This window comes from Panthera tigris, chromosome C1 (genome assembly GCF_018350195.1).
Source record: "Panthera tigris isolate Pti1 chromosome C1, P.tigris_Pti1_mat1.1, whole genome shotgun sequence".
NCBI lineage: Eukaryota > Metazoa > Chordata > Mammalia > Carnivora > Felidae > Panthera > Panthera tigris.
This window is the reverse complement of record NC_056667.1, coordinates 171,740,615-171,767,431: the sequence shown is the minus strand read 5'-3', so window position 1 is coordinate 171,767,431 and position 26,817 is coordinate 171,740,615. Positions and strand designations below refer to the sequence as shown.

Genomic DNA, 26,817 nt, shown 5'->3' with positions numbered 1-26,817 from the left:
TTAGGAATTATAAGATGAAATATGATTTAGTAGGAGAGGCCAACTCTGTTACTTAATAGCCACATGTTTATCCATAAGTACTCAATCTCTGCAGGCTTATTTGTTTACATGTAAAATAAGAGATTACCTTATAGATGATTCCTAGGGGCCTTCCAGCTCTAACACTCTTTGATTCTACATAGCTAATTAAAAGCAGATTATTGGAACAAAGAAGAAGGTGCTGATCTTATGAAATACTTTGAGTGAGAACCAGGAGAATTTTGAGGCAATACCAAGAGGAAATCTGGAGAAGTTGCTACAGAATCAAAAGTTGCCTAAATTCCAGGGGAAGTTAGTATGCCTGTAAAACAAATTTAAACTAAGGGAGTTAGAAATTAAGAGAAAAGTTTTGGGGCTCCTGGGTGGCTCAGTCGGTTAAGAGTCTGACTTTGACCCAGGTCATGATCTCACAGTTTGTGAGTTCAAGCCCCGTGTCGGGCTTTGTGCTGACAGCTCAGAGCCTGGAGCCTGCTTTGGGTTCTGTGTCTCCCCTCTCTCTGCTCCTCCCCAGCTCGTGCTCTGTCTCTCTGTCTCTCTCAAAAATAAATAAACATTAAAAACAAAGAGAGAGAAATTATTAGAAAAGTTTCACAAAAACCAACCACTAGGGAGGCAGAAAATCTGAGTTTGAGTTTTAGCTTTACTTCTTAGAGTGAAGAACATTGGCAAATTGAATCTAACTTATTTGACTATTTCCTAATTATGTAGAATGTGATTGAGATTCTTCCCTGCCTGTCTGGCAACAGGACTCAATGAGATATCTTATATATAAGAATTTTGCATTTTATAGACATGTCATCATCAAGGGCCAACACAAGTGGTTATTCTCTGAATTATCCTTTGGACAAATGTAGGTTTTGGGGGGGTGGAGAAGTAGCAGTAAAACTTCAAATAACTCAAATATGACAGGGATTCATTATGGCACTTATCTGACAATACTGGTAAAAATTTATTGTTGTTTGATGATTTTTCTAAAAGTACCTGGCTCTATATTGCACATAATTGAGCTGACTTTTGCTTTTAAATGACTGAGGGTATTGGGTTTACTTCTAGGCCTATCATTCCAAACATAGGTTTTAAGTTTCTAGGCTAAATGGCTGTCAACTTCCCAGCATATACTAGGAGTTTGTTTTGATGAAAAGTCATAGAAAAATTCCTGATAGTTGAGGATCTCAGATGTTCAGAGTTAACTTATTTTATTGTATACCTATATGAAACAAAGAATATAAATTTCCAGCTCTGACCTCTCTGTTAAACTCCATCTTAAAAATCCTGTTTCTTATGTGACACCTCAACTTGAACATCTAATGGGTAAATCAATCTCAACATAACCAAAACAAAATTCTTGTGCCTCTCATTAGTTATTCCCATCGTCTCTCTTATTTTACTAAATGGTCCTCCTACTATAAGCCTATTTTAGGTTCTTGGGAATACTGTGGGAACTTACATTCTAGAAGGAGATAGTGACAAAAACAACAACAACTAACAGTCTATCGGAAAGTTATAAGTGCCAGTGAGAAAAATCAGCCAAGAAGTGGAAGAGTTAGTGCCATGGTGAGAATGAGGGTACAAGTTCAGAGTATGGTAAAAGATCTCACTGAGAAGATGAAACTTGAGCAAAGACCTCAAGGTGAGGGGTAAGCAAGGGAGATGTAGGGGGAAGAGCACGACACAAGGATCAGAAAGAGCAAAGGCCTGAATGCCTGGAATGTTTAAGGTCAGTGAGGCTGGGGCAGAGAGCTGAAAAGAGAAACAGAGGAGGAAGTTAGAGAAGTAAAAGGGGGTGGAGTGATATCCAGATGATGTAAGATTTTACAAGCCATTGTAATTTCTTTTGCTTTTGTCCCAGATGAGATGGGAAATACTTATAAATATCTGGAATCATCTTGTTCATGTCCTTACCCTTTGATGCCCACTCAAGTATAAATTCTACGAGATTAAGGACTTTGTCAGTTTTGTTCACATATAGGATCCTAGAGCACAAAGGAGATGCTTAGTAAATATTTGAATGAATGAATAAATAAAAGATTGAATTGGGCAGCTAAAATATTGCAGAAGGATATAAGAATTAAGCATGATCATTGCAAAAAAAATGGGAAAAAACACCCACAATACATTTATGGTGAGGAGATTTAGGATCCAGAATTGACTCTGCCTTTGACTCAAAGTAACCTTGGCAAAATTGTTTCCTCACCCTGAGCTTGAGTTTCCTCATGTAAACATGATGGGGGTTGTTATGAATGGTTTCTCTAGCAGCCTATGATTCCATAATACATGTGTGATTAGTGATTATTGTGACATCTTCTGATTATGGTATGTTCATGGAATTCTGGCATATTTATTGCTATTCTATGAATCATCTTAATGAAAATAATTTCACTTCGAAGATAAGAAACTATGTTTTTAAAGTAACTCCTTGAGTGGTGTTGTGTGTTTGGAATAGCCAGGGTAAACCTGTGGTTTGAGGTTTTTTGTTTGTTTGTTTAAGTTTATTTATTTTGAGATGAGGAGAGAGAACACAAGCAGAGGAGGGGCAGAGACAGAGACAGGAATCAGAATCCCAAGCAGGTTTCCTGCTATCAGTGTAGAGCCTGAGATACAGCTTGATCTCACGAACTGTGAGGTCATGAGCTACGCTGAAACCAAGTATCAGATGCTAAACAACTGAGCCATCCAGGCACCCCACTGTGGTTTGAATTTTAAGGCCGCTTTGTGTTAAACATGACACTCTACTTCTTGTACCTATGAACACTCTTAGAACCACATTGATCCTCTGAGGTGTCACCAAAAATGTTCTCACAAATGTTCGAAGGAGTAGGTATCACTCCTTAGAGTAAAATAAAAATAGAGATTTCTTTTTTTCAAGTGAAGTCCATACTAGTCAGATATTAATGTGAGCAAATATATTTAGCTCTAAAAGGCCCCTCCCCTTTCTTGTACATTATGGTAGGACTAAGTACAAAGGAAGGGTAAGAAATCGCTAAATGCTAGTATAATGGGTTCCAACTCAAGTAAAAACTATTGTATGGTGCAACCTTATTTTATGAATATTTTTCACAGGAGCATGGTAACTGAATTCATAATATCACACCATTTTCTTGATCAAAATCATTAATAAAATCTTAACAGTAATTCAGAAAAGGCAAACTAGTTGGCTCATTTTAACACCTGAGTGATGTAGTAATGGATTATTTTCCTCCAAAATAGATAAATTTGCAGGAAAAAAATATCAATCTCAGGTTTGGTAACTAAAAAAAATCATCAAAGCAGTAAACAAGGCAGTAAACAAACAATAAGTAATTAGTAAAAAGTTTATCAAAGCAGTAAAGCAGTCTTCTTTTGAATGCTTTCTAATTTAAGAAAAATAATAAATCCAACCTTCTAATATTTTGGCGCTTGTATCTGAGGAAAAATCTTCAGTCTCACTAAAACAAAAGAAAAAGAACATTTCATTTTCTGTGCATTTAATGAATGAAGAAATTACTGGTTAAGCAAAAGAACAACCTGTCAGTTATTCTTCATATGGATGTAAACCTGGAGTAATTTATCACCTAATTTCCAAATCAAATGAAAATGATTTCTAAATTAACTTTTTTTCCACTTTTAAAACTTTGGTTAAATACACATAACAAACTTTTCCACCATAACCATTTTTAAGTGTACAGTTCTGTGCTTAAGTCCATTCACATTGTTGTGCAACCATTGCCACCATCTATTCTCCAGAACATTTTCATCTTCCCCAAAACTGACACTCTTCTACCCATTAAACATTTAATAGTGCATTATCCTCTCTCTCTATTCTCAGGAACTGCTGTTTTACTTTCTGCCTCTATGATTTCACTACCTGAGGTATCTCATATAAGTGGAATCATGTAATATCAGCCCTTTTGTGACTGACATGTCACTTAGCATAATGCCTTCAAGGTTCATATGTGTGTAGCATGTGTCAGAATTTCATTTTTAAGCCTTACTTACATCCTACTGAATGCATATACCACATTTTGCCTAACCATTCATTTATCGGTGACTCTTGGGTTGCTTCCATGATTTGGCTATTATTAATGATGCTGCTTATGAATATGAGAGTACCACTATCTGAGTGACTGTTTTCAATTCTTTTGCGTATATATCCTGACAATAGTTATCCTAATGAGTGTGAAATAGCATTTTATTGTGATTTTTATTTGCATTTCCCTAATGATTAGTGATGTTGAGCGTCGTTTCATGTACTTATTGCCCATTTGTATATTTTTTGAAGAAATATGTATTCAAATCCTTTGCCCAATTTTTAATCAGGTTGTTTGATTTTTTTATTGTTATTGAATTACAGGAGTTCTCTATATATTCTGGGTAGCAACACTTAATTAGGTATATGATTTGCAAGTATTTTCTCCTATTCTATGAGTTGACTTTTCACTCTGTCCTTTGAAGCACAAAAAAATTTAATTTTGGTGAAGTCCAGTATATCTAATTTTTGTCGTTGTTGTTCTTTCTTGTGTTTTTAGTGTCATATCCAAGAAATTATTGCCAAATCCAGTGCCATGAAGCTTTCCCCCCCTGTTTTCTTATAAGAGGTCTACAGTTTTACTTAGGTCTTTTATTCATTTTGAGTTAATTTTCACATATGGTATAAGGGAAGGGTCTAACTTCATTTTTGTGTGTGTAGTTAGTTTTCTCAACACCGTTTTTAAGAATGTTCTTTTCCCATTAAGTGGCCTTGGCATGCTTATCAAAAATCATTTGGTCATAAATGAAAGATTTGTTTGTATGCTTTTTATTTTATTTCATTACTTTTTATGTCTGTTTTTATGTCAGTACCATACTGTTTTCATTACCATGTCTTTGCAGTAAGTTCTTAAATCAGTAAGTCCAACTTTGTTCTTACTTTTCAAGATTGTTTTGGTTATTAGGAGTCCCTATATAAAATTTAGTAAGAATTTTTTATATATAAATATTTTGGAATGAATCTTTTCTGTATCTACAAAAAATGCCATCAAATGCAATTCTTATAAAATGCTGATCTGTAGAATACTGTGTAATATTGACATCTTAACAATAGTGAATCTTCCAATCCATGAATTATTAAATTATATTTTTTTAATTTGAGTATAACTGACACAGAATGTTACATTAGTTTCAGGTGTACAGCCCACAAGTTTATACATTATGCTATGTTTACGGCTATTGTAGTTACCATCTGCCCCCATACAATGCTATTAAAATATCAATGATTATATTCCTTATGCTGTGCCTTTTATTCCTGTGGTTTATTCATTCCATAAGTCAAAGTCTGTAGCTCCCAGTCATCTCTACCCCCTCCCTTTTGACAAGCATCAGTTTGTTCTCTGTATTACATTTATAGGTCTAATTCTGCTTTTTGTTTATTCATATTTTTATTAGATTCTACTTATGAGTAAAAATAATACGTTGTCTTTCTCAGTCTGACTTATTTCACTTAGCATAATCTTTCCATTAATTTTTGTCTCCTTCCTTTTCCTTCAGGAATGTTCACTTATAGTTTTTACTTTTCCTTTGGGATTGTTCATTGTCAGTACATAGAAATGTGATTGAGGGGCGCCTGGGTGGTTCAGTCGGTTGAGCGTCCGACTTCAGCTCAGGTCATGATCTCGCAGTTCGTAAGTTTGAGCCCCACGTTGTGCTCTGTGCTGACAGCTTGGAGCCTGGAACCTGCTTCAGATTCTGTGTCTCCCTCTCTCTGCCCCTTCCCAGCTCATGCTCTGTCTCTCTCTGTCTCTCAAAAATGAATAAACATTGGAAAAAAAAAAAAAAGAAATGTGATTGATTTTTCTATGTTGATTTTGTATCCAACAACTGTGATGAATTCATTTACTCGGTTTTTTTTTAATTTTAAATATTTATTTTTAAGAAAGCGAGAGAGAGAGAGAGAGAGAGAGAGAGAGAGAGAGAGAGAGAGAGAGAGAGAGAAAACAAGTGTGTGAAAGAATCTGAAGCAGGCTCCAAGCTCTGAGCTTTCAGCACAGAGCTGGACATGGGCCTCGGACCCACGAACTGTGAGATCATGATCTGAGCCAAAGTCAGACACTTAACTGACTGAGCCACCCAGGTGGCCCTGAATTCATTTATTCTAAAATTTTTGTTTCTTTTTGTATGGACTCTTTAGGGTTTTCTACATATAAGATAACATTATCTGTGAACAGAGATCATTGTGCGTCTTATCTTCCAATTTAGATGCCTTTTAAGTCTTTTTAAGTGCTCTGACTAGGACTTCCAGTATGTTGAATAGAAGTGGTAAGACTGGGCAATTTTGTTTCCAATCGTAGAGGAAACTCCTTCAGGCTTCCACCCTAAGTAAAATATTAGTTCTAGGTTTTCCACATATGGCTATCATTACTTTGAAGTAATTTCCTTCTATTCCGAGTTTGTTGAGTGTTATCATGAAAAAGTATTGACTTTTGTTAAATGTTTTTTTCTGCATTAATTTAGATCAGAGTATGTGTGTTCTTCATCTTGTACTATGTTGTATTAAATGGGCTGATTTCTATATGTTGAACCTCCCTTGTATTTCTGGGATAAATCTCACTTGAGTCCTGGTGTAAAATGTTTTAATGTGCTGTTGCATTCTGTTTGCCAGAATTTTGCTAAAGAGTTTTGCATCAATATTCAGCAGGGATGTTAATCTGTAGTTTTCTTGTAGTGCCTTTTTCTAGGTTTTGGTATCAAAGTAATTCTAGCCTCATGAGTTTGGAAATAGTCCCTTCTATCCAATTTTTTGACAAGAGTTTAAGGAGGGTTGATGTTAATTCCCCCTTAAATGTTCGCTAGAATTCACCATTCACTAGTGAAACCATCTGGTCCTGAGATTTTCTCTGTTAGGTTTTTGATTACTGATTCAATCTCCTTACTAGTCTGTTCAGATTTTCTATTTTTTTTTCATGATTCAGTTTCAGTGGTCATGTATTCCTGGGAATTTATCCATTTCCTCTCAGTTATCCAATTTGTTGGTGTATAATTGTTCATAATACTCACTTATAATCCTTTTTATTTCTGTAAAATAAATTGTAATGTCCCTTTTTTCATTAATAGTTTTAGGTTTTTGAGTCTTCTATTTTTTTCCAGAGGCCATCTTGCAATAATTTTGTCAATTTTGTTGGTGGTTTTGAGGAACTAACTCTAGGTTTCACTGATTTTCTCTATTGTTTTTCTATTTTGTATTTTGCTTATCTCTGCTTTGTATTATTTTCTTCCTTATCCTAGTTTTGACTTTAGCTTGTTTTACTTCTTTTATTTAAGATATAAAGGTAAGTTATTGTTATAAGATCTTTATTAATGAATTTACACCTATAAATTTCCCTCTTAGAACTACTTTCACTCTATCCCATAAGTTTTAGTATATTGTTTTCATTTTCATTTGTCTCAAGTATTTTCTAATTTCCTGAGTGAATTCTTCTTTGACCCATTGGTTGTTTAAGAATGTATTGTTTTGGGCACCTGGGTGGCTCAATCAGTTAAGCATCCAACTTCCACTCAGGTCATGATCTCACAGTACGTGAGTTCCAGCCCCGCATCCAGCTCTGTGCTGACAGCTCAGAGCCTGGAGCCTGCTTCGGATTCTGTGTTTCCCCTCTCTCTCTGCCCCTCCCCGACTCACACTCTGTGTCTCTGTCTCAAAAATAAATTTTCCAGTTCTCCTGTTGCTATTAAATTCTAAATTCATTCCATTGTGATTGAAAGGATACAGTGTATAATTTTAATATTTTACAGTTTATGAACACTTGTTTTGTGATCTATATGTGGTATCCTGATCACCCAGCCTATGTTCTATGCTGGATAATGTTCCATGTACACTTGAGAAAAATATGCATTCTGCTGTTGTTGGGTGGAGTGTTCTGTGTAGGTCTGTTAGTTCCAACGGATCTATAGTGTTGTTTTAGTCCTCCATGTATTCCATCTGGATGTTCTGTCCACTATTGAAAGTAGTCTGTTAAAGTCCTCTATTACTGTTGTTTCTCTCTTCAAATTTGTCAGTGTTTGCTTCATCTATTTTGGAACTCTCAAGTTTGTTTCGTATATGTTTATATTAGTTATGTCTTCTTATTGAATGAACCCTTTTATCATTATAATAATGTTGTCTCTTGTTTTTCACTTAAAGTCTATTTTGTTTGATATTGGTATAGCTAACCTTGCACTCATTCGGTTTGTCTTTGCTTGGGGTATCTTTTCCTACCTGTGTGTATCTTTATTTCTAAAGTGAGTCTCTTATAAACAATATATACAGATCTTCTTTGACTTATGAAGGGGTTAGTCCTGAAAAACCCATTATAAGTTGAAAATATCATAAATAAAAAATGCATTTAATATACCTAAACTACTGAACATCATAGATTAGCCTAGTCTACCTTAAACATGCTGAAAAAACATTAGTATACAGTTGGGCAAAATCATCTAACACAATGCATATTTTATAATAGAGTGTTAAATATTTCTTGTAATTTATTGAGTACTTAACTGAAAGTGAAAAACAGAATGATTATATGTGTACAGAATAGCTGTTCATATATTGGTTGTTTACCCTCATGATTGTGTGGGTGACTGGGAGTTGTGGCTCACTGCTTCTTCCCAGTATCACAAGAGAGTGTTGTACAGTGTATTGCTAGCCTGAGAAGAGCTCAAAATTCAAAATTCAAAGTACAAGTTTTTACGGAATGGGTATTACTTTTGCACTATCAGCAAGTCAAAAAATCATAAGTTGCACCATCATAAGTTGGAGACTATCTGTAGTTGGATATTCTTTTTGAACTTCTTTCTATTAATCTGTGTTTTTTTAAAGCGTTTAGTCCATTTATACTAAATTACTGATAGGGAAGCACTACTTTTGTCATTTGGTTAGTTTTTTTCTGTATGTCTTATAGCTTTTTTATCCCTCATTTCCTTCACTGCTGCCTTCCTTTGTGGTAGTTGATATTTTGCAGATACACAGTTGGTTCCCTTTGCATTTTATTTCAGGAATAGTCTATAGATATCTTCTTTGTTGTTAGCATAGGGATTACATACAGAATCCTAAAATGATGACAAATTGACACCAGTTTAACTTCAATTGCATACAAAACTCTACTCCTTTTAGATTAACCCCCTTTCCTTCATGTTTTTGATGTCCCCAGTAATGTCTTTACATCTTTTGTACCCATCTGCAGAGGTTTATACTTATTTTTGTATTTATCTTTTAAATCTTGTAGAAAATAAAGAGTGGAGTTATTAAGCAAAATGATAATACTGGTTTTTACATATATGTCCATGTATTTACCTTTGCTAGAGAATTTTATATTTTTATATGGCTTTGAGTCACTGTTTAGCATCTCTTACTTTCAACTTGAAGGACTTCTTTTAGGATTTCTTCTGTACCGTGTCTGGTGGTAATAAAATTCTTGGTTTTGTCTTTTTATCTCATAATGTCTTTATTTCTCTTTAATTTATGAAGAGTATTTTTGCTAGTTATAGAGTTTTCATTTGATATTTTTCTTTCTTTCAGGCCTTTAAATATATCATTCACTGCCTTTTGACTTGCAAGCTTTCTTCTGAAAATTTCCCCGAGTGTTCTGTGGGGATTTCTTATAGACAATGACAAGTCATTTCTCTCTTGATGCTTTCAGGATTCCCTTTTTATCTTTGGCTCTTGACACTTTGATTTCAATATGTCTTGGTTTCGTCTCTGTATATCTATGCTACTTGGAGTTCATTAAGCTTATTGTATTTGTATACTCATGACATTTTGCAAATATGGAGGGTTTTAAAGATCATTTCCTCAAATAATCGCCCTGCCCTTTTCTCTCCTTCTTCTGGAAATCCCATGATACATATATTGATATGTTTGATAGTATCCCATAGGTTCCTCATGTTATGTTCACTTTAGTCTATCATTTTTTGCTCCCCAGATTCCACAATTTCAAATGAATTGTGTTCATGTTCTCTTCTGTCTGAGTCTGCTCTTAAACCCATCTAGTGAAATTTAAATTCAGTTATACTTTTCAGCTCCAGAACTTCTCTTTGGTTCTTTTTTATAAGTTATATTTCTGGTTTTTTTTTTTTATTCTCATATTGCTCATATACTTCCCAATTTTCTTTAGTTCTTTGTGTTTTCCTATAACTTTTGAACATATTTAAGATAGTTATTTTAAAGTCTGTTGTATATGTCCAATTGTGTGCTTCTTCATGGACGTTTTCTGGACATTTGTTTAGTTTCTTTAAATGGGACCTCTTTCCATGTTTCTTTGTATGTATAGTGAACTTATGTTGAAATTTAGGCATTTGAAGAAACAACTACCTCTCCCAGGTTTTAGAGATTGGTGTGGAAGCCCTTTACTAATTAACAGGACTCAACCTTGAGAAAAATCTGAGGCAGAACCTTAAGATTTTATATCTTTTCTCAGCATACATCCTTTTGATCCTATGTATATGCTTTCTTTTTTCAATTTGTCTGACCTGGTTTTGTTTTTGGTTTTGGTTTATTTTTGCTTATTTTGAAAAATAATTTTATTTTATTTTGTTTCATCATGATAAATGTACTCTTTAATCCTCATCCCATATTATCCCCTTTTGGTAACCATTGGTTTGTTCTCTATAGTTAAGGGTATTTCTTGGTTTGTCTCCCAAGAGTGGATATGTTTGTCTTATTCCTGACCTTAGGGGGAAACACCCAGTTTTGCACCATTGAGTATGATGTTGGCTGTGGGTTTTTCATATAAGGCCTTTATTATGTTGAGATATGTTCCATCTAGACCTACTATGCAGAGTTTTTATCATGAATGTGTGTTGTACTTTGTCAAATGCTTTTTCTGTATTGATTAAAGTGATCATATGGTTCTTATCCTTTCTCTTATTGATGTGATGTATCATGTTGATGGCTTTGTGCATATTAAACCACCCTTCCGTCCTAGGAATAAATTCCACTTGATTGTGGTATATGATTTTTTACATTATTATTGGATTTGTTTTGCTTGTATTTTGTTGGCGATTTTACATCACTATTCATGAGAGATATTAGCCTGTAGTTCCTTTCATTATGGTGTCTTTATCTGGTTTTAGTATCAGGCTGATACTGGCCTCATGGAATGAATTTGGATGTTTACCTTCCTCTTGTATTTTTTGGAATAGTTTAACAAGAATGTGTATTAACGCTTCTTAAATGTTTGTAGAATTTGCCTGTGAAGCTACCTGGTCCTGGGTTTTTGTTTTGGGGGAGGTTTTTTTTATTATTGTTATTACTGATTCAGTTTCATTGCTAGTGATTGGTCTGTTCAAATTTTATATTTCTTCCTGCTTTAGTTTTGGTAGGCTATATGTTTCTAGAAATTTATCCATTTCTTCTAAGTTGTCCAAGTTTTTGGCATTTAGGTTTTCATAATATTCTGTTAAAATTGTTTGTATTTCTGTAGTGTTGGTTGTTATTTTTCCTCTTTCATTATTAATTTTGTTTCTTTGGGATATCTTTTCTTTAAATGAATCTTCCTAGAGGTTATGATCTTTTCTTTTTTTTAAATATATATTTATTTTTGAAAGAGACAGAGTGTGAGTGGGGGAGGGGCAGTGAGAGAGGGAGACAGAACCTGAAGCAGGCTCCAAGCTCTGAGCTGTCAGCACAGACTGATGTGTGACTTGAAATCATGGACCACAATATCATGAACTGAGCTGAAGTCAGATGCTTAACCAACTGAGCCATCAAGGCACTCCTGTTGATCTTTACAAAGAACAAGCTCCTGGTTTCATTGAACTGCTCTTTTTCTTTCTTTTCTTTTCTTTCTTTCTTTCTTTTTTTTAAATATGAAATTTATTCTCAAATTGGTTTCCATACAACACCCAGTGCTCATTCCAACAGGTGCCCTCCTAAATACTTATCACCCACCTTCCCCTCCCTCCCACACCCCCCATCAACCCTCAGTTTGTTCTCAGTTTTTAAGAGTCTCTTATGTTTTGGCTCCCTCCCTTTCTAAACTCTTTTTTTTCCATTCCCCTCCCCCATGGTCTTCTGTTAAGTTTCTTAGGATCCACATAACACCATATTTCATTCTTCCTCATTGCCATGTAGTATTCCATTGTGTATATAAACCACAATTTCTTTATCCATTCATCAGTTGATGGACATTTAGGCTCTTTCCATAATTTGGCTATTGTTGACAGTGCTGCTATAAACATTGGGGTACAAGTGCCCCCATGCATCAGCACTTCTGTATCCCTTGGGTAAATTCCTAGCAGTGCTATTGCTGGGTCATAGGGTAGATCTATTTCTAATTTTTTGAGGAACCTCCACACTGTTTTCCAGAGCAGTTGCACCAGTTTGCATTCCCAGCAACAGTGCAAGACGGTTCCTGTTTCTTCACATCCTCGCCAGCATCTATAGTTCTCCTGATTTGTTCATTTTGGCCACTCTTAAAGGCATGAGGTGATATCTCAGTGTGGTTTTGATTTGTATTTCCCTGATAAGGAGTGACATTGAGCATCTTTTCATGTGCCTGTTGGCCATCTGGATGTCTTCTTTAGAGAAGTGTCTATTCATGTTTTCTGCCCATTTCTTCACTGGATTATTTGTTTTTTGGGTGTGGAGTTTGGTGTGCTCTTTATAGATTTTGGATACTAACCCTTTGTTCGATATGTCATTTGCAAATATCTTTTCCCATTCCATTGGTTGCCTTTTAGTTTTGTTGATTGTTTCCTTTGCAGTGCAGAAGCTTTTTATCTTCATGAGGTCCCAATAGTTCATTTTTGCTTTTAATTCCCTTGCCTTTGGAGATGTGTCAAGTAAGAAATTGCTGCGGCTGAGGTCAGAGAGGTCTTTTCCTGCTTTCTCCTCTAGGGTTTTGATGGTTTCCTGTCTCACATTCAGGTCCTTTATCCATTTTGAGTTTATTGAACACAAACTCCATTGAGTTTATTGAATGGTGTAAGAAAGTGATCTAGTTTCATCCTTCTGCCTGTTGCTGTCCAGTTCTCCTAGCACCATTTGTTAAAGAGACTGTCTTTTGTCCATTGGATATTCTTTCCTGGTTTGTAAAAGATTAGTTGGCCATACTTTTGTGCATCTAATTCTGGGGTTTCTATGCTATTCCATTGGTCTATGTGTCTGTTTTTGTGCCAATACCATGCTGTCTTGATGATGACAGCTTTGTAGTAGAGGTTAAAGGCTGGGATTGTGATGCCTCCTGCTTTGGTCTTCTTCAAAATTACTTTCGCTATTTGGGTTCTTTTGTGGTTCCATATAAATTTTAGGATTGCTTGTTCTAACTTTGAGAAGAATGATGGTGCAATTTTGATTGGGATTGCATTGAATGTGTAGATTGCTTTGGGTAGTATTGACATTTTAACAATACTTATTCTTCCAATCCATGAACACAGAATGTTTTTCCATTTCTTTATATCTTCTTCAATTTCCTTCATAAACTTTCTATAGTTTTCAGCATACAGATCTTTCACATCTTTGGTTAGGTTTATTCCCAGGTATTTTATGCTTCTTGGTGCAATTGTGAATGGGATCAGTTTCTTTATCTTTCTGTTGCTTCATTGTTAGTGTATAAGAATGCAACTGATTTCCGTACATTAATTTTGTATCCTGTGACTTTGCTGAATTCATGTATCAGTCTAGCATACTTTTGGTGGAGTCTATCAGGTTTTCCATGTATAATATCATGTCATCTGCAAAAAGTGAAAGCTTAACTTCATCTTTGCCAATTTTGATGACTTTGATTTCCTTTTGTTGTCTGATTGCTGATGCTAGAACTTCCAACACTATGTTAAACAACAGTGGTGAGAGTGGACATCCCTGTCTTGATCCTGATCTCAGGGAAAAAGCTCTCAGTTTTTCCCCATTGAGGATGATATTGGCTTTATGATGTGGCCTTTTCATAAATGGCTTTTATGATGTTTAAGTATGTTCCTTCTATCCCGACTTTCTCGAGGGATTTTATTAAGATAAGATGTTGAATTTTGTCAAATGCTTTTTCTGCATCGATTGACAGGATGATATGGTTCTTATATTTCTTTTATTAATATGATGTATCACGTTGATTGATTTGCGAATGTTGAACCAGCCCTGCATCCCAGGAATGAATCCCACTTGATCATGGTGTATAATTCTCTTTATAAGCTGTTGAATTCGATTTGCTAGTATCTTATTGAGAATTTTTGCATCCATATTCATCAGGGATATTGGCCTGTAGTTCTCTTTTTTTACTGGGTCTCTGTCTGGTTTAGGAATCAAAGTAATACTGGCTTCATAGAATGAGTCTGGAAGTTTTCCTTCCCTTTCTATTTTTTGGAACAGCTTGAGAAGGATAGGTATTATCTCTGCTTTAAATGTCTGGTAGAATTCCCCTGGGAAGCCATCTGGCCCTGGACTCATTTGTTGGGAGATTTTTGATATCTGATTCAATTTCTTCGCTGGTTATGGGTCTGTTCAAGTTTTCTATTTCTTCCTGTTTGAGTTTTGGAAGTGTGTGGTTGCTTAGGAATCTGTCCATTTCTTCCAGGTTGTCCAGTTTCTTGGCATATAATTTTTCATAGTATTCCCTGATTATTGTTTGTTTTCTGAGGGATTTGTTGTAATAATTCCGTTTTCATTCATGATTTTATCTATTTGGGTCATCTCCCTTTTCTTTTTGAGAAGCCTGGCTAGAGGTTTATCAATTTTGTTTATTTTTTCAAAAAAGCAACTCTTGGTTTCATTGATCTGCTCTACGGTTTCTTTAGATTCTATATTGTTTATTTCTTCTCTGATCTTTATTATCTTTCTTCTTCTGCTAGGTTTAGGGTATCTTTGCTGTTCTGCTTCTATTTCCTTTAGGTGTGCTGTTAGATTTTGTATTTGGGATTTATTTTGTTTCTTGAGATAGGCCTGGATTGCAATGTATTTTCCTCTCAGGACTGCCTTCACTGCATCCCAAAGCATTTGGATTGCTGTATATTCATTTTCATTTGTTTCTGTATACTTTTTCATTTCTTCTCTAATTGCCTGGTTGACCCATTCATTCTTTAGTAGGGTGTTCTTTAACCTTCATGCTTTTGGAGGTTTTCCAGACTTTTTCCTGTGGTTCATTTCAAGCTTCATAGAATTGTGTTCTGAAAGTATGCATGGTATGATCTCAATTCTTTTATACTTATGAAGGGCTGTTTTGTGACCCAATATGTGATCTGTCTTGGAGAATGTTCCATATGCACTTGAGAAGGAAGTATATTCTGTTGCTTTGGGATGCAGAGTTCTAAATATATCTGTTAAGTCCCTCTCATCCATTGTATCGTTCAGGGGCCTTGTTTCTTTATTGAACCTGTGTCTAAATGATCTGTCCATTGTTGTAAGTGGAGTATTAACGCCCCCTATAATTACCACATTCTTATCAATAAGATTGCTTACGTTTGTGATTGTTTTACATATCTGGGGGCTCCTGTATTCAGTGCATAGACATTTATAATTGTTAGCTCTTCCTGATGGATAGACCCTGTGATTATTATATAATGCCCTTCTTCATCTCTTGTTACAGCCTTTAATTTAAAGTCTAGTTTGTCTGATATAAGTATGGCTACTCCAGCTTTCTTTTGACTTCCAGTGGTATGATAAATAGTTCTCCATCCCCTCACTCTCAATCTGAAGGTGTCCTCAGGTCTAAAATGAGTCTCTTGTAGACAGCAAATAGATGGGTCTTGTTTTTTTTATCCATTCTGATAGCCTATGTCTTTTGGTTGGCACATTTAGTTCATTTACATTCAGTGTTATTATTGAAAGATATGGGTTTAGAGTCATTGTGATATCTGTAGGTTTCATGCTTGTAGTGATGTCTCTGGTACTTTGTGGTCCTTGCAACATTTCACTCACAGAATCCAGCTTAGGATCTTTTGTAGGGCTGGTTTAGTGGTGATGAATTATTTCAGTTTTTGTTTGTTTTGGAAGACTTTTATCTCTCCTTCTATTCTGAATGACAGACTTGCTGGATAAAGGATTCTCGGCTACATAGTTTTTCTGTTCATCACGTTGAAGATTTCCTGCCATTCCTTTCTGGCCTGCCAACTTTCAGTAGATAGGTCTGCCACTAGTCTTATTGGTCTCCCTTAAAAGTTAGAGCGTGTTTATTCCTAGCTGCTTTCAGAATTTTCTCTTTATCTTTGTATTTTGCCAGTTTCACTATGATATGTTGTGAAGAAGATCGATTCAAGTTACATCTGAAGGGAGTTCTCTGTGCCTCTTGGATTTCAATGCCTTTTTCCCTCCCCAGATCAGGGAAGTTCTCAGCTATGATTTTTTCAAGTACATCTTCAGCCCCTTTCTCTCTCTTCCTCTTCTGGAATTCCTATTATACGGATATTGTTCCGTTTCACTGCATCACTTAGTTCTCTAATTCTCCCCTCATACTCCTGGGTTTTTTTATCTCTCTTTTTTTCAGCCCATTCTTTTTCCATAATTTTACCTCCTAATTCACCTATTCTCTCCTCTGCCTCTTCAATCCGAGCTGTGGTCACCTCCATTTTATTTTGCACCTCATTTATAACATTTTTTAACTCCTCATGACTATTTCTTAGTCCCTTGATCTCTGTAGCAATAGATTCTCTGCTGTCCTCTATACTTTTTTCAAGCCCAGCCATTAATTTTATGACTATCATTCTAAATTCTTGTTCTGTTATATTGCTTAAATTGTTTTTGATCAATTCATTAGTTGTTGCTACTTCCAGCAGTTTCTTTTGAAGAGAATTCTTCCATTTTGTCATTTTGGATAGTCCCTGGGGTGGCGTGGAACTGCAGGGCACTTCCTCTGTGCTCTCTGGAGTAACTTGCCTTGGTGGGCGGGACACAGTCAGACCTGATGTCTGTCCCCAGCCCAGCGCTGGGGCCACAGTCAGACTGGTGTGTACCTTATCTTTCCCTTTCCCAGGGGCACGACTTACTGTGGAGTGCTGTGTCCCCTGTCTGGGCTACTTGCACACTGCCAGGCTTGTGGTGCTGCTTTCATGGGGTCTGGCGTATTAGCCGGAGTGGATCCACAAGGTGCACAGGGGCGGGAGGGGTAGGTTTAGCTCACTTTGCCATCAGTGGTCCCCTGCGGGAGAGGCCCCGCAGCACCAGGGAGGGAGGCCGACCAGTCAGAGGGATAGATCCACAGAAGTACAGTGTTGGGTGTTTGTGAAGTGCAAGAAAGTTCGGTGATGGGAACTGGTTCCCTTTGGGATTTTGGCTGGGGGATGGGTGAGGGAGATGGGCAAGGGAGATGGCGTTGGCCAGCACCTTTGTTCCCTGCGGAGCTGAGCTCTGTCTTCCAGGGCTCAACACCTCTCCCTCCTGGTGTCCTTTCACTCTCCCACTCTCTGAGCAGAGCTGTTGACTTATAATATTCCAGATGTTAAGTCCCACTGGCTGTCAGAACTCACTCCGACCGGCCCTTCCACTTTGCAAGTCAGACTTGGGGGCTCTGCCTTGCCCGGCGGGCTGCCCATCCACCCCCACCCTGGCTCCCTCCCACCAGTCTGTGTAGCGCACACCACCTCTGCCCTTCCTAGCCTCTTCCGTGGGCCTCTTGTCTACGTTTGGCTCTGGAGAGTCCGTTCTGCTAGTCTTCTGGCAGTTTTCTAGGTTATTTAGGCAGATGTGGGTGGAATCTAAGTGATCAGCAGGACACGGTGAGCCCAGTGTCCTCCTACTTCTTTCTTTCTGCCATCTTCTCTCCTCCTACTTCTTTCTTTCTTTCTTTTTCTTTCTTTCTTCTCTCTCTCTTTCTCTCTCTTTCTTTCCTTCTCTATTTCTTTCTTTGTTTCTATATCATTTATTTTGGCTCTAAACTTTATTATTTCCTTCCTTCTATTAAGGTTAGGTTGTTTATTTGAGATTTTCCTTGTTTCTTAAGGGAGGTCTGTGTTGTGACCAACTTCCCTGTTAGAACTACTTTTGCTGCATCCCAAATTTTTGGACCATTTTGTTTTCATTTTCATTTGTTTCCATGTAATTTGTAATTTCTTCTTTGATTTCTTGGTTCACCCATTCATTGTTTAATAGCATATTATTTAACTTCCATATTTGTGGTCTTTCTAGATTTTTTTCTTGTGTTTCATAGTGTTTCATAGTGTTGTGGTCAGAAAAGATGCATGGTATGACTTTGATTTTTTTTAATTTGTTGACACTTGTTTTGTGGTCTAATGTGTGATATATTCTGGAAAATACTCTGTGTATACTTGAAAGGAATGTGTATTATTTTGCTGTTTTAGGATGGAATGTTCTGAATATGTCTGTTAAATCCATCTGGTCCAGTGTGTTATTCAAAGCTATTGTTTCCTCACTGCTTTTTGGTTTGGATGCTGTCCACTGATGTAAGTGGGGTGTTAAAGTCCCTTACTATTATTGTCTTACTATCAGTTATCTCTTTTATGTTTGTTATTAACTGTTTTATGTATTTGAGTGTTTTCATGTTAGGTGTATAAATATTTACAATTGTTATATCCTCTTGTTGGATTGTTGCCTTTCTTATTTTATAATGTCTTTGTCTCTTGTTGTCTTTGTTTTAAAGTCTACTTTGTCAACTATAAGTATTGCTACCCCAGGTTTCTTTTGGCATCCATTTGCATGACAGGTGTTTCTCCATCCCCTCACTTTCAGTCTACTGATGTCTTTTTTTGAAGTGTCTTGTAGGCAGCATATAGATGGGTCTTATTTTTAAATTCATCCCGACACCCTATATGTTTTGATTGGAGCATTTAGTCCATTTACATTCAGAGTAATTATTGATATTTATTTATTGCCACTTTTTTATTTGTTTTGTGGTTGTTTCTATATATTTTCTCTGATGTTTTCTTCTTTTGCTCTCTTTTATGGTTTGTTGGCTTTCATTAGTGATACACTTGGATACGCTTCTCTTTTTTCTTTACATATGTATTACTGGTTTTTGATTTATGGTTACCATTAGGTTTGTATAGGACATCTTATGTATAGAGCAGTCTATATTAAGTTGATGGTGGCTTATGTTTAAATCTAATTTTTACTCCTTTCCCTCCCATGTTTTAGATATATGGTATCATATTTCATATCCTTTTATTTTTGAATCCCTTGACTGATTTTTACAGAAATATTTATTTTTACTTCTTTTGTGTTTTTTACTTTTCCTAGTCTCACTTATTGTCTTCCTTTCCACTCCAGGTGTCCTTTTTAATATTTCTTGTAAGGTTGGGTTAGTGGTCACGAGTTCCTTTAGTTTTTGTTTGTCTGAGAAACTCTTCATTCCTCCTTCTATTCTGAATGATAGCCTTGCTGGATAGAGTGTTCTTGGTTGCAGATGTTTCCCTATCAGCATTTTGAATATATCATGCCACTTCCTTCTGGCCTGCAAAGTTTCTGCTGAGAAATTCACTGATAACATTATGAAGTTTCCCCTTGTATATAACTGTCTTCTTTTCTTTTGCTGCTTTAAAATGTTTTTATCACAGTTTTTGCCATTTTAATTGCTCTGTCTTGGTATGGACCTCCTTGGGTTGAATTTTGGGGGAAACTCTGTGACTCTTGGATCTGGATATATGTTTCTTTCCCCAAATTTGGGAAGTTTTCAGCTATATTTCTTCAAATAAATTTTCTGCCCCCTTGTCTTTTTCTTCTTCTGAGATCTCTATAATGCAGATGTTATTACACTTGATACTTTCTTAAGTATCAAGTAATCGGTGACTGAGTTCCCTGAGATAATTCTCAGTTTGTGTAATTTTCTTTCTTCTCTTTTTGACAGCTTGATTTCCATTACTCTGTCTTCCAGGTCATTAATTTGTCACATGTGACTAGGTCTGTTTCTATGTGTTAGAAAAGTTAGCCACTCCTTGCTCTTTAATAATCATAGCCTTATGGAGAAGATGTCCTGTAGTATCCTGCAGTGCAGTATCCTTGTTCCCCAGGGCCTGGCACTTCAGGGAGTATCTCCTATGTGTATTGCGTGTGCTCTGCTATTGAGTCTTGGCCTCTTTTTCCTTCAGTCCAATTGTTTGCGGAGGCTGTCTTTGCCTATTGTGGGCAGCAAGATGTGCAATGGTCTGCTTGCAAAATGAGACCTGCCCCTGCTACTGCTGCAACTGAGGTCCTGAAAAATTTGAGAGGTCAAATAATGTGGTATTTACAGGGTTTGTGCTGGTCTTCTGGGGAAGGGGTCTGCAGTGCTGAGACTGAGGTTAGCATGACTGGGAAGGGTGGATCTGGTGAAGTATGGGGGGGGGTGCTTGGTGCAGGCAAGTTAGGTAAGAACTGCTGTGTTGTTTCCTGAAGGTGGCCCTTGTTTATGCTGGGGGGAAGGGGAGGGAAATGGCACCTGCTAGCTCCTTTGTTCCTAAAGGGGCCTACCCAAGATCCTTGTGTCTCTGGGCTGTGCTCTGACAAGAGCAGATCATTCTCTCCCCTGTCTGCCCCCTGAATTTTTCAAAATGCTGGTTCTATGCTGTATCTGCATGGGCTGTTTGTCAAGCTGTCTCTTTTAGGGCAAGGATGCCACTTCCTAACACCTTCTGAGCTCTATCATAGCCAAGCCTGCTGATTTTTAAAATTCCAGACTTTAAGTCCTGCTAGTTTTAAGAACTCATGAAATTTGACTCCTCTTAGTCTCAAAGGCAAATATTACAGAGGTTCATTCTCCTCATTTGTTGGCTTCCCTGTGTGAAAGTCTGTATTCTGCCCTTCTAGGTGCCACCAGTTCCCTCCCTATCACAGAAGCCCATGGTCTGTTTTGTTCGCACACCATGTTTTTACCCTTTCTACCTTATTGATGAGGCCTCTTCCTTGCCTTTAGTTGTGGAGTTTCTTGTACCAGTCTTCCTGGTTTAATTATGGCTGGCATGGGTGTTATCTAGTTGTATCCATGGGACAAGATGAGCTTAGGTTCCTCCTAATCTGCCATCTTCTCAGCTGAACTTCAAAGACTCCCTCTGTCTGATCTGCTTTTAAACATTTTATTTTCCAAGAATGCTTCCCATCATGCTTCTTCTCAGGGCCTTTAATATTCATTACATCCCCCTGCCTGTAAGCTCTTACTCTCAGGTGCATCTGCAGTCCCCTGTGATTTTCATGCACTGTGGCACCCATCAGCTGCCTTCTGTGATTTCAGGCATGGATCCAAACTGTGCCACTGTCTCAGTCTATTTAGGTGAGACAGAAACATTCCCTCGGGTACCCGACAGGTAGGCCAGAACAATGCAAACAAGTTCCAGTCTGCTGTTTCCAACCCAAGGGAGGGAACTGAGAATTGAGCCATTTCTTCCCAACTGTGTCTTGTCACATTGCAGAGAGGATTGGGCAAAGGCAAAGAAAAATCTGTGGAATTTCCTACTGGTTTGAATATGCCTTTTCCTTGATGAGACATTCACTTGGTTGCTGCAGATATTTGACTGCTTGTCAGAGCTTGTATAAAGTTGTTTTATCAGTATGTAGTTGTTTTTTTTTGTTTGTCTTCCTGAGGAAATAAGGGACTGCAGTTTCTTGGTCTGCCATCTTGCTCTAAATTTACATGTATTTGATGTTATCTGTGCCTTCTGTCTTCATCATTAAAATAAACAGTAGAGAGGTGCCTGCATTATTAGTGTATTTTAAAACAACCATTATGCAGGAAAAAGAGGCAATGATGGGCCAGGAATAGATGTCACAAAAATAGTGTCAGTGTTGAAAATAAACAGTTCCTTTATTGTATGTGGAAAGAACTGTAACCAGGCAAGTTTTTCTTCTTATACCTATTGCATCTCCTATAGTCTTATAAACTTAAGAACAATGTTGAAGAAATTTGAGCTCTTCTAGATACAGTTATTAGATTTCAAATCTACAGTATACTTTTCTCTGTCCTCTATAATTGCCACATACTCCAGACTTTGCCTCTATAGTCGTCCAAACCTGAATTGTCTTTTCATGTAAACGCTTTCTATCCTTAGAGGACTACATCAAACTCCATTGTTTTTTAGAGTTCATCTATGAACCGTCTACCTTACACTGCTCCATTTCATCTTTGAATCATTCCTACAGGCAGTTATATACACTGGAACATTTAATTCATGAAGAGAGTTGAACAGGAACCCTTTGGGCTCATAGTGCAGATACTGTTATGCCTGTCTCCCAGGGTAAAAAAAAAATATATATATATATTATATATATATATTATATATATATATATATAATATATATATATAATATATATATATATGAAAATTCTTGATCCAAAATACTGCTATACGAGAAAAAAAATGTACAAACCAGGTAACTATAAATTAGGGATCAGGTAGAAGGGGGAATGCCTCAGGAAGTCTTCACAGTGGGAGGCTATAGGTGGGAAGAATATGAAGGAATGAAGGAAAGTCTAAGGCTGAATACTGCCCAACCATAGTTTTACCAGGGGCCTCATTCTTCCAATAAGTAATACTTTCATCTCAAACTTCTGTTTTTATATTGCTTAAATTTCACATACCTGGAAGATGAAATCAGATCTTCTAGGTTATATGAAGATGAACTCATAATTCTGTGTATGAAGTGATGTGTTGGTTCAGTAGTAAGATTCCTTTCTTCTTTCTGGAAAAGTGAAAACCATTTGTCACATAGAGATTGACATGTACTTTCTCACCTTATTGGCATATTTTAAACTCTAGTCTACGCTACAATGAAAAAAATATCTAGAAATCACTTAAAAGATGGATGAACCCCATGATTCTCATTAAAAGATCTCTTTCTAATATGTATTTTTTGGGGAATGACTTAGTGAGGATGATCCATTATAATATGGGAGTTTGAATAGATTTTAAATTTCAGATTGTTTGAAGAATATAGTTTTCCATTTCTGCACTTTACAAATATTTTAAATCATACCTTACCAACTTCAAAAAGGAAAAGAAAAGAGACATAACTCTGTTCAATTCAGATGCTTTTCAGATCAATTATCTTAACATGTACTCTGATCTATTTGTTGGGAAGTCATGTGTGATTTCATGACCATATTTTTTACGAGAATATTATTGTAATTTTTCTTAAAATCTCAAAAACAAATATTGAGATTATTGTTCATATAATCCATTTTGAATTTTGCTATATACAATTTGCTACACATTTGCTATATACAATTATGCTATATGCTATAACATTTCTTTGGCTACCTATAAAGCCAGCATTTCTGAATATGAGGCTCAAGAAAACTATTCTGCAGACTGCATCTGGTCATGAAATCACACATAGCTTCCCAACAAATAGATCAAAATTTGTGTGAAGATAATTTACTTGTTAAGCTTCTGAATTGAACACAGTTGTATTTCTTTTCTTTTTCTCTGGCTCATCTCAGCTTCTATATTTACACATGAATCATGTTAATTGGATAATCAATAGAGTTGTCTCACCAGGAAATCCCAAATCATACAAAGTTTACAAAAACATGTTTTGGTACTAATTTTTGGACATGGCCAACCCCCTATGATCACTGAAGTTGAGGCTGTCATTTCAGAGTTATGATACCAGGGACAAGAGCTATACCCCATGATAATGGTGGAGTTTATGGGCTGATTACAAGGATGATACTTAAAATATTTTGATTAGCCTGTTTATTTTGGGCATGTTGGCTAAGTAACTTTTAAGAAAAAAGTTGGCTATGTAGCTTGCCCAAAGGAAACATAGCTATTAAAGGAGAGTCAGGAATCAAACCCAGACAATTTGAATTTGTATGGATCTTTTTTTCACTTCCTCCTATGTTGACCCAATCTAGTTCTATCCTACTTGTGTAAGTCTTCTTACACAAAATGTTCAATTTTGGCTGTTATTTACCAGCCAAAATAACAAAAAGGACTGGAATCGATTAAATGATATTTAAATAAGTAGCTTGCATTTCTTTTCAGTGGTTTTCATTTTCTGTTCTCCTTGGGCTTCTAACTAATCTAGGTCTCTTTCAATTATCTGCTTTCCCTCAGTTGAGTTTCATGGTTTCATCTGTTAATAATTCTGTTATACTGTAATTAATACCAGGCTTGGGAAGAGACTGGAACCATGTAAGTATTCTTTACTGCCTAATTAAGATACATTCATGGACAGAATATCTGAAGATCTCTATTCTTTGCGTAAATATCTGGTCACTGACAGTTATGTTTCTCATTCACCTTACTCTGTGGCTTTTTCTTCCAAGAGTCTGTTTCAGTCACGGCTGTTGAGCACGTGGCCATGTCAAACTCAGCAATGGTTCTTTTAACTTTTCTCCCCTTAAGTTCTATTATATGATTTGAGGTTCCTTCAGTACTTTCAATATTTGCACTGGATGTGGACTGACAACATTTTCTTAAAGAAAAAAAATTTTTCAGGGTGTTTGTGCTTAGTGTTGGCTTGGGAGAAACAACTTTGCTTTCTACTGGCTTCATGGCTTCTTTCACTTGGTCTTCAAATTTCTCTCTGAAGTATTCTTCTTTTACAACCTCTCTTAAAACAACTTCATCTTCAGACATTAGTCCCTCTTCTATGATAGTTTCTGAATCTTCTTGATCAATATCATGAGCTACTAACCGAATGATAAGATCTTTTTTGGTCTGAACATCCTTTAAAAGCTCTACCTTGGTGATATCAGGCTTTCTTATATTCTGAAATGAATTTCTGCAAACAGCCTGGAATTGAAGGTACAATGAATATTAAAAACCAATGCTTCATTCACTCTTTCTGTGGTTCTATTGTAATATAGCTATTTTAATATGATTTATAGTTTCAATTTAAGTAGTATTATCTTTCAATGCCACTACTCGTATAAAGAAGAAACAAATGAAAGTTATAAAAAATATTTGTCAGTATCTAGCATTTTTTTTAATATTCCAGAGATCATATTAATCTGCCAGAATTTACTCCTAAGTGTAGAGGAAGGTCTAACATAGGTTTCCTTCTAGTCTTTTTCTTTTTCTTTCTTTCCTTCTATTTATTTATTTATTTAGCTTAAATTTTATATTTTGTTGCATCATAATTTACTTTTTGTTTTTTCATTGACTTTGAAAGTTTGGGGACAGAAGTAGACACTATAATCCACTTTTCTAAAATTCTACATAGGCAGTCATAGAGAATCCAAATGTACATATTTGTAATAAAAAAGCAAGGTATTGTCTGATATTGGCTTTTTAAAACGATGAATAACCAAACTTGTGAAGGCCTTTGACTCCTCAATCCCTGTTCTTCCACTCCTGATCCTGGTTATATTTTCCAAAAGAATCTTCACAACATAACTCTTAATGTTTTTCTTACCCTCCCAAGTCAAGTCAATGGAAAACTTTCCATTTTCAATGTTTAAGGACAGATCAAAGAAAAGACAATGATAATTAAATAACAGAATTTCTCTAATTTCTGTAGCCTTTGATGATGCCACAGAACCTCCAAACTGAGTTAGTAATCTTAGACTTCAACATCCCTTTGTAACACTGTGATCCAGTTTTTCAGATAATGATGCCCTAAAAAAATATCTTCTGTGGAAACAAAATATAGAAACAGCTTTTTCAAGAAGATAAAACACAATCAATTTTGATTTTCTGTGTTAGTAGAGAGAACTAGTGGTTTAGAAATAAAAAATAATTCCATATGGCTTTGGAATTTGTTATTATATATAGTTTGATATGTATATTCCTAGTGTGTTGGGAATTTATAGTACTCAAAACAGAAAACAAAGTACTGACATGGAGCCAACAAATGTTTAGATTCTTTGAACTAATCTATTGTTCTTTTGTCTCTTTTCTGTCCCTTTGCTAAAGATATATAGTATTGGAACCCAGATTCGTGCAAATAATATGTCTTGATAAAGTTCTATGTATCTGCTTTAAAAAAAATGTTTTTAGGATGGCTTTTCTTCCCCTTAAAAGGACAGCGGTAATTTTTTTGGCTTAAATATTCTCTTTCCCACTGTGTGTGGTCTATAAATGACTTAAGTAAAGAGAGGCATTAACTAAGAGTAAGATTTGTGACAGACAATTCTACAGATAATTAAAAACAGATTTTGAGTAATGTTAGTTTACAGTCTGTTCATACAAATCTTACCCCAAGGGATTACTTATATATAAATGAAGACTGCTAAGCAATATGCTAATACAGTGATGAGAACACATATGGAAGAGTAAATCTTAGAGCTGGAAGGAACGGTCATCTGGTCCGGAAAATTTAGGGCAAAGGAGATTAAATTAGTGCCTCAGCCCATGGTGATCTCAGTATTTGAGTATGAAAATATAAAGCACTAATTAACATACTTACCAACCCTAAGATGGAATTCAGTGCCTTACAGGATAGTACTGGCAAAACATTCACCTCAAGTTTATGCTCCAGGGAGAAGGGTTCTATCAAACTTTGCTCATTTTCCAGGCCACAGATTATATCCCTAAGCATACCCAGTCTTCTGATGAGTGAACACCATCAATTTAAGGGGATTGACAAAAATCAAAACGTGTAGATCAGTGTAACTCTATAGGCCAGACAATTCCTTTGTCCTCAGTGCTATAGTTTCCATGTAACAAGGACATCATTTTGACATTTTAAAGTCCTTAGGACTTTAATCAAATAATATATTTAATCACATAATCAAGTAACATGCTTGATGCCCTAGTGTGTAGCTAATTTAGGGCAGAGCTAGGTCCAGTTTATCAAAATGGCAGCATTAGGGCAACTGGGTCTCAAATATGGACAGAAGAGGAAACTGGGCACTTATAGAGGATATAGAAAAAATCGAGGAAGGCTAATTAAAATAAAATGATAACAAACAAGTATAATCTAGCATTTGTAATGTAATGTTTGTTAGTGAGCGTTGCTAAAAGTAAAGAGTACCACTGTTATAGAGTCGTAAG

The 26,817-nt window shown here is 36.1% G+C and overlaps 1 protein-coding gene across 4 annotated transcripts in view; it reads right to left on the bottom strand.

Moving 5' to 3' along the window:
* Positions 1-26,817, bottom strand: part of FSIP2 (fibrous sheath interacting protein 2) — a 97,914-nt gene that overhangs the window by 9,263 nt on the left and 61,834 nt on the right. For 2 of the 4 annotated variants that reach the window (XM_042994870.1, XM_042994871.1), the window contains 3 exons: positions 24,121-24,615; positions 22,455-22,555; positions 3,418-3,464 (listed from right to left, as the gene is read on the bottom strand). In XM_042994870.1, the coding sequence (XP_042850804.1) occupies positions 3,418-3,464; positions 22,455-22,555; positions 24,121-24,615 (643 nt within the window). Of the gene's footprint in view, positions 1-3,417; positions 3,465-22,454; positions 22,556-24,120; positions 24,616-26,817 lie in introns of those variants that run through there. The other 2 variants (XM_042994872.1, XM_042994873.1) reach the window with 2 other exon arrangements.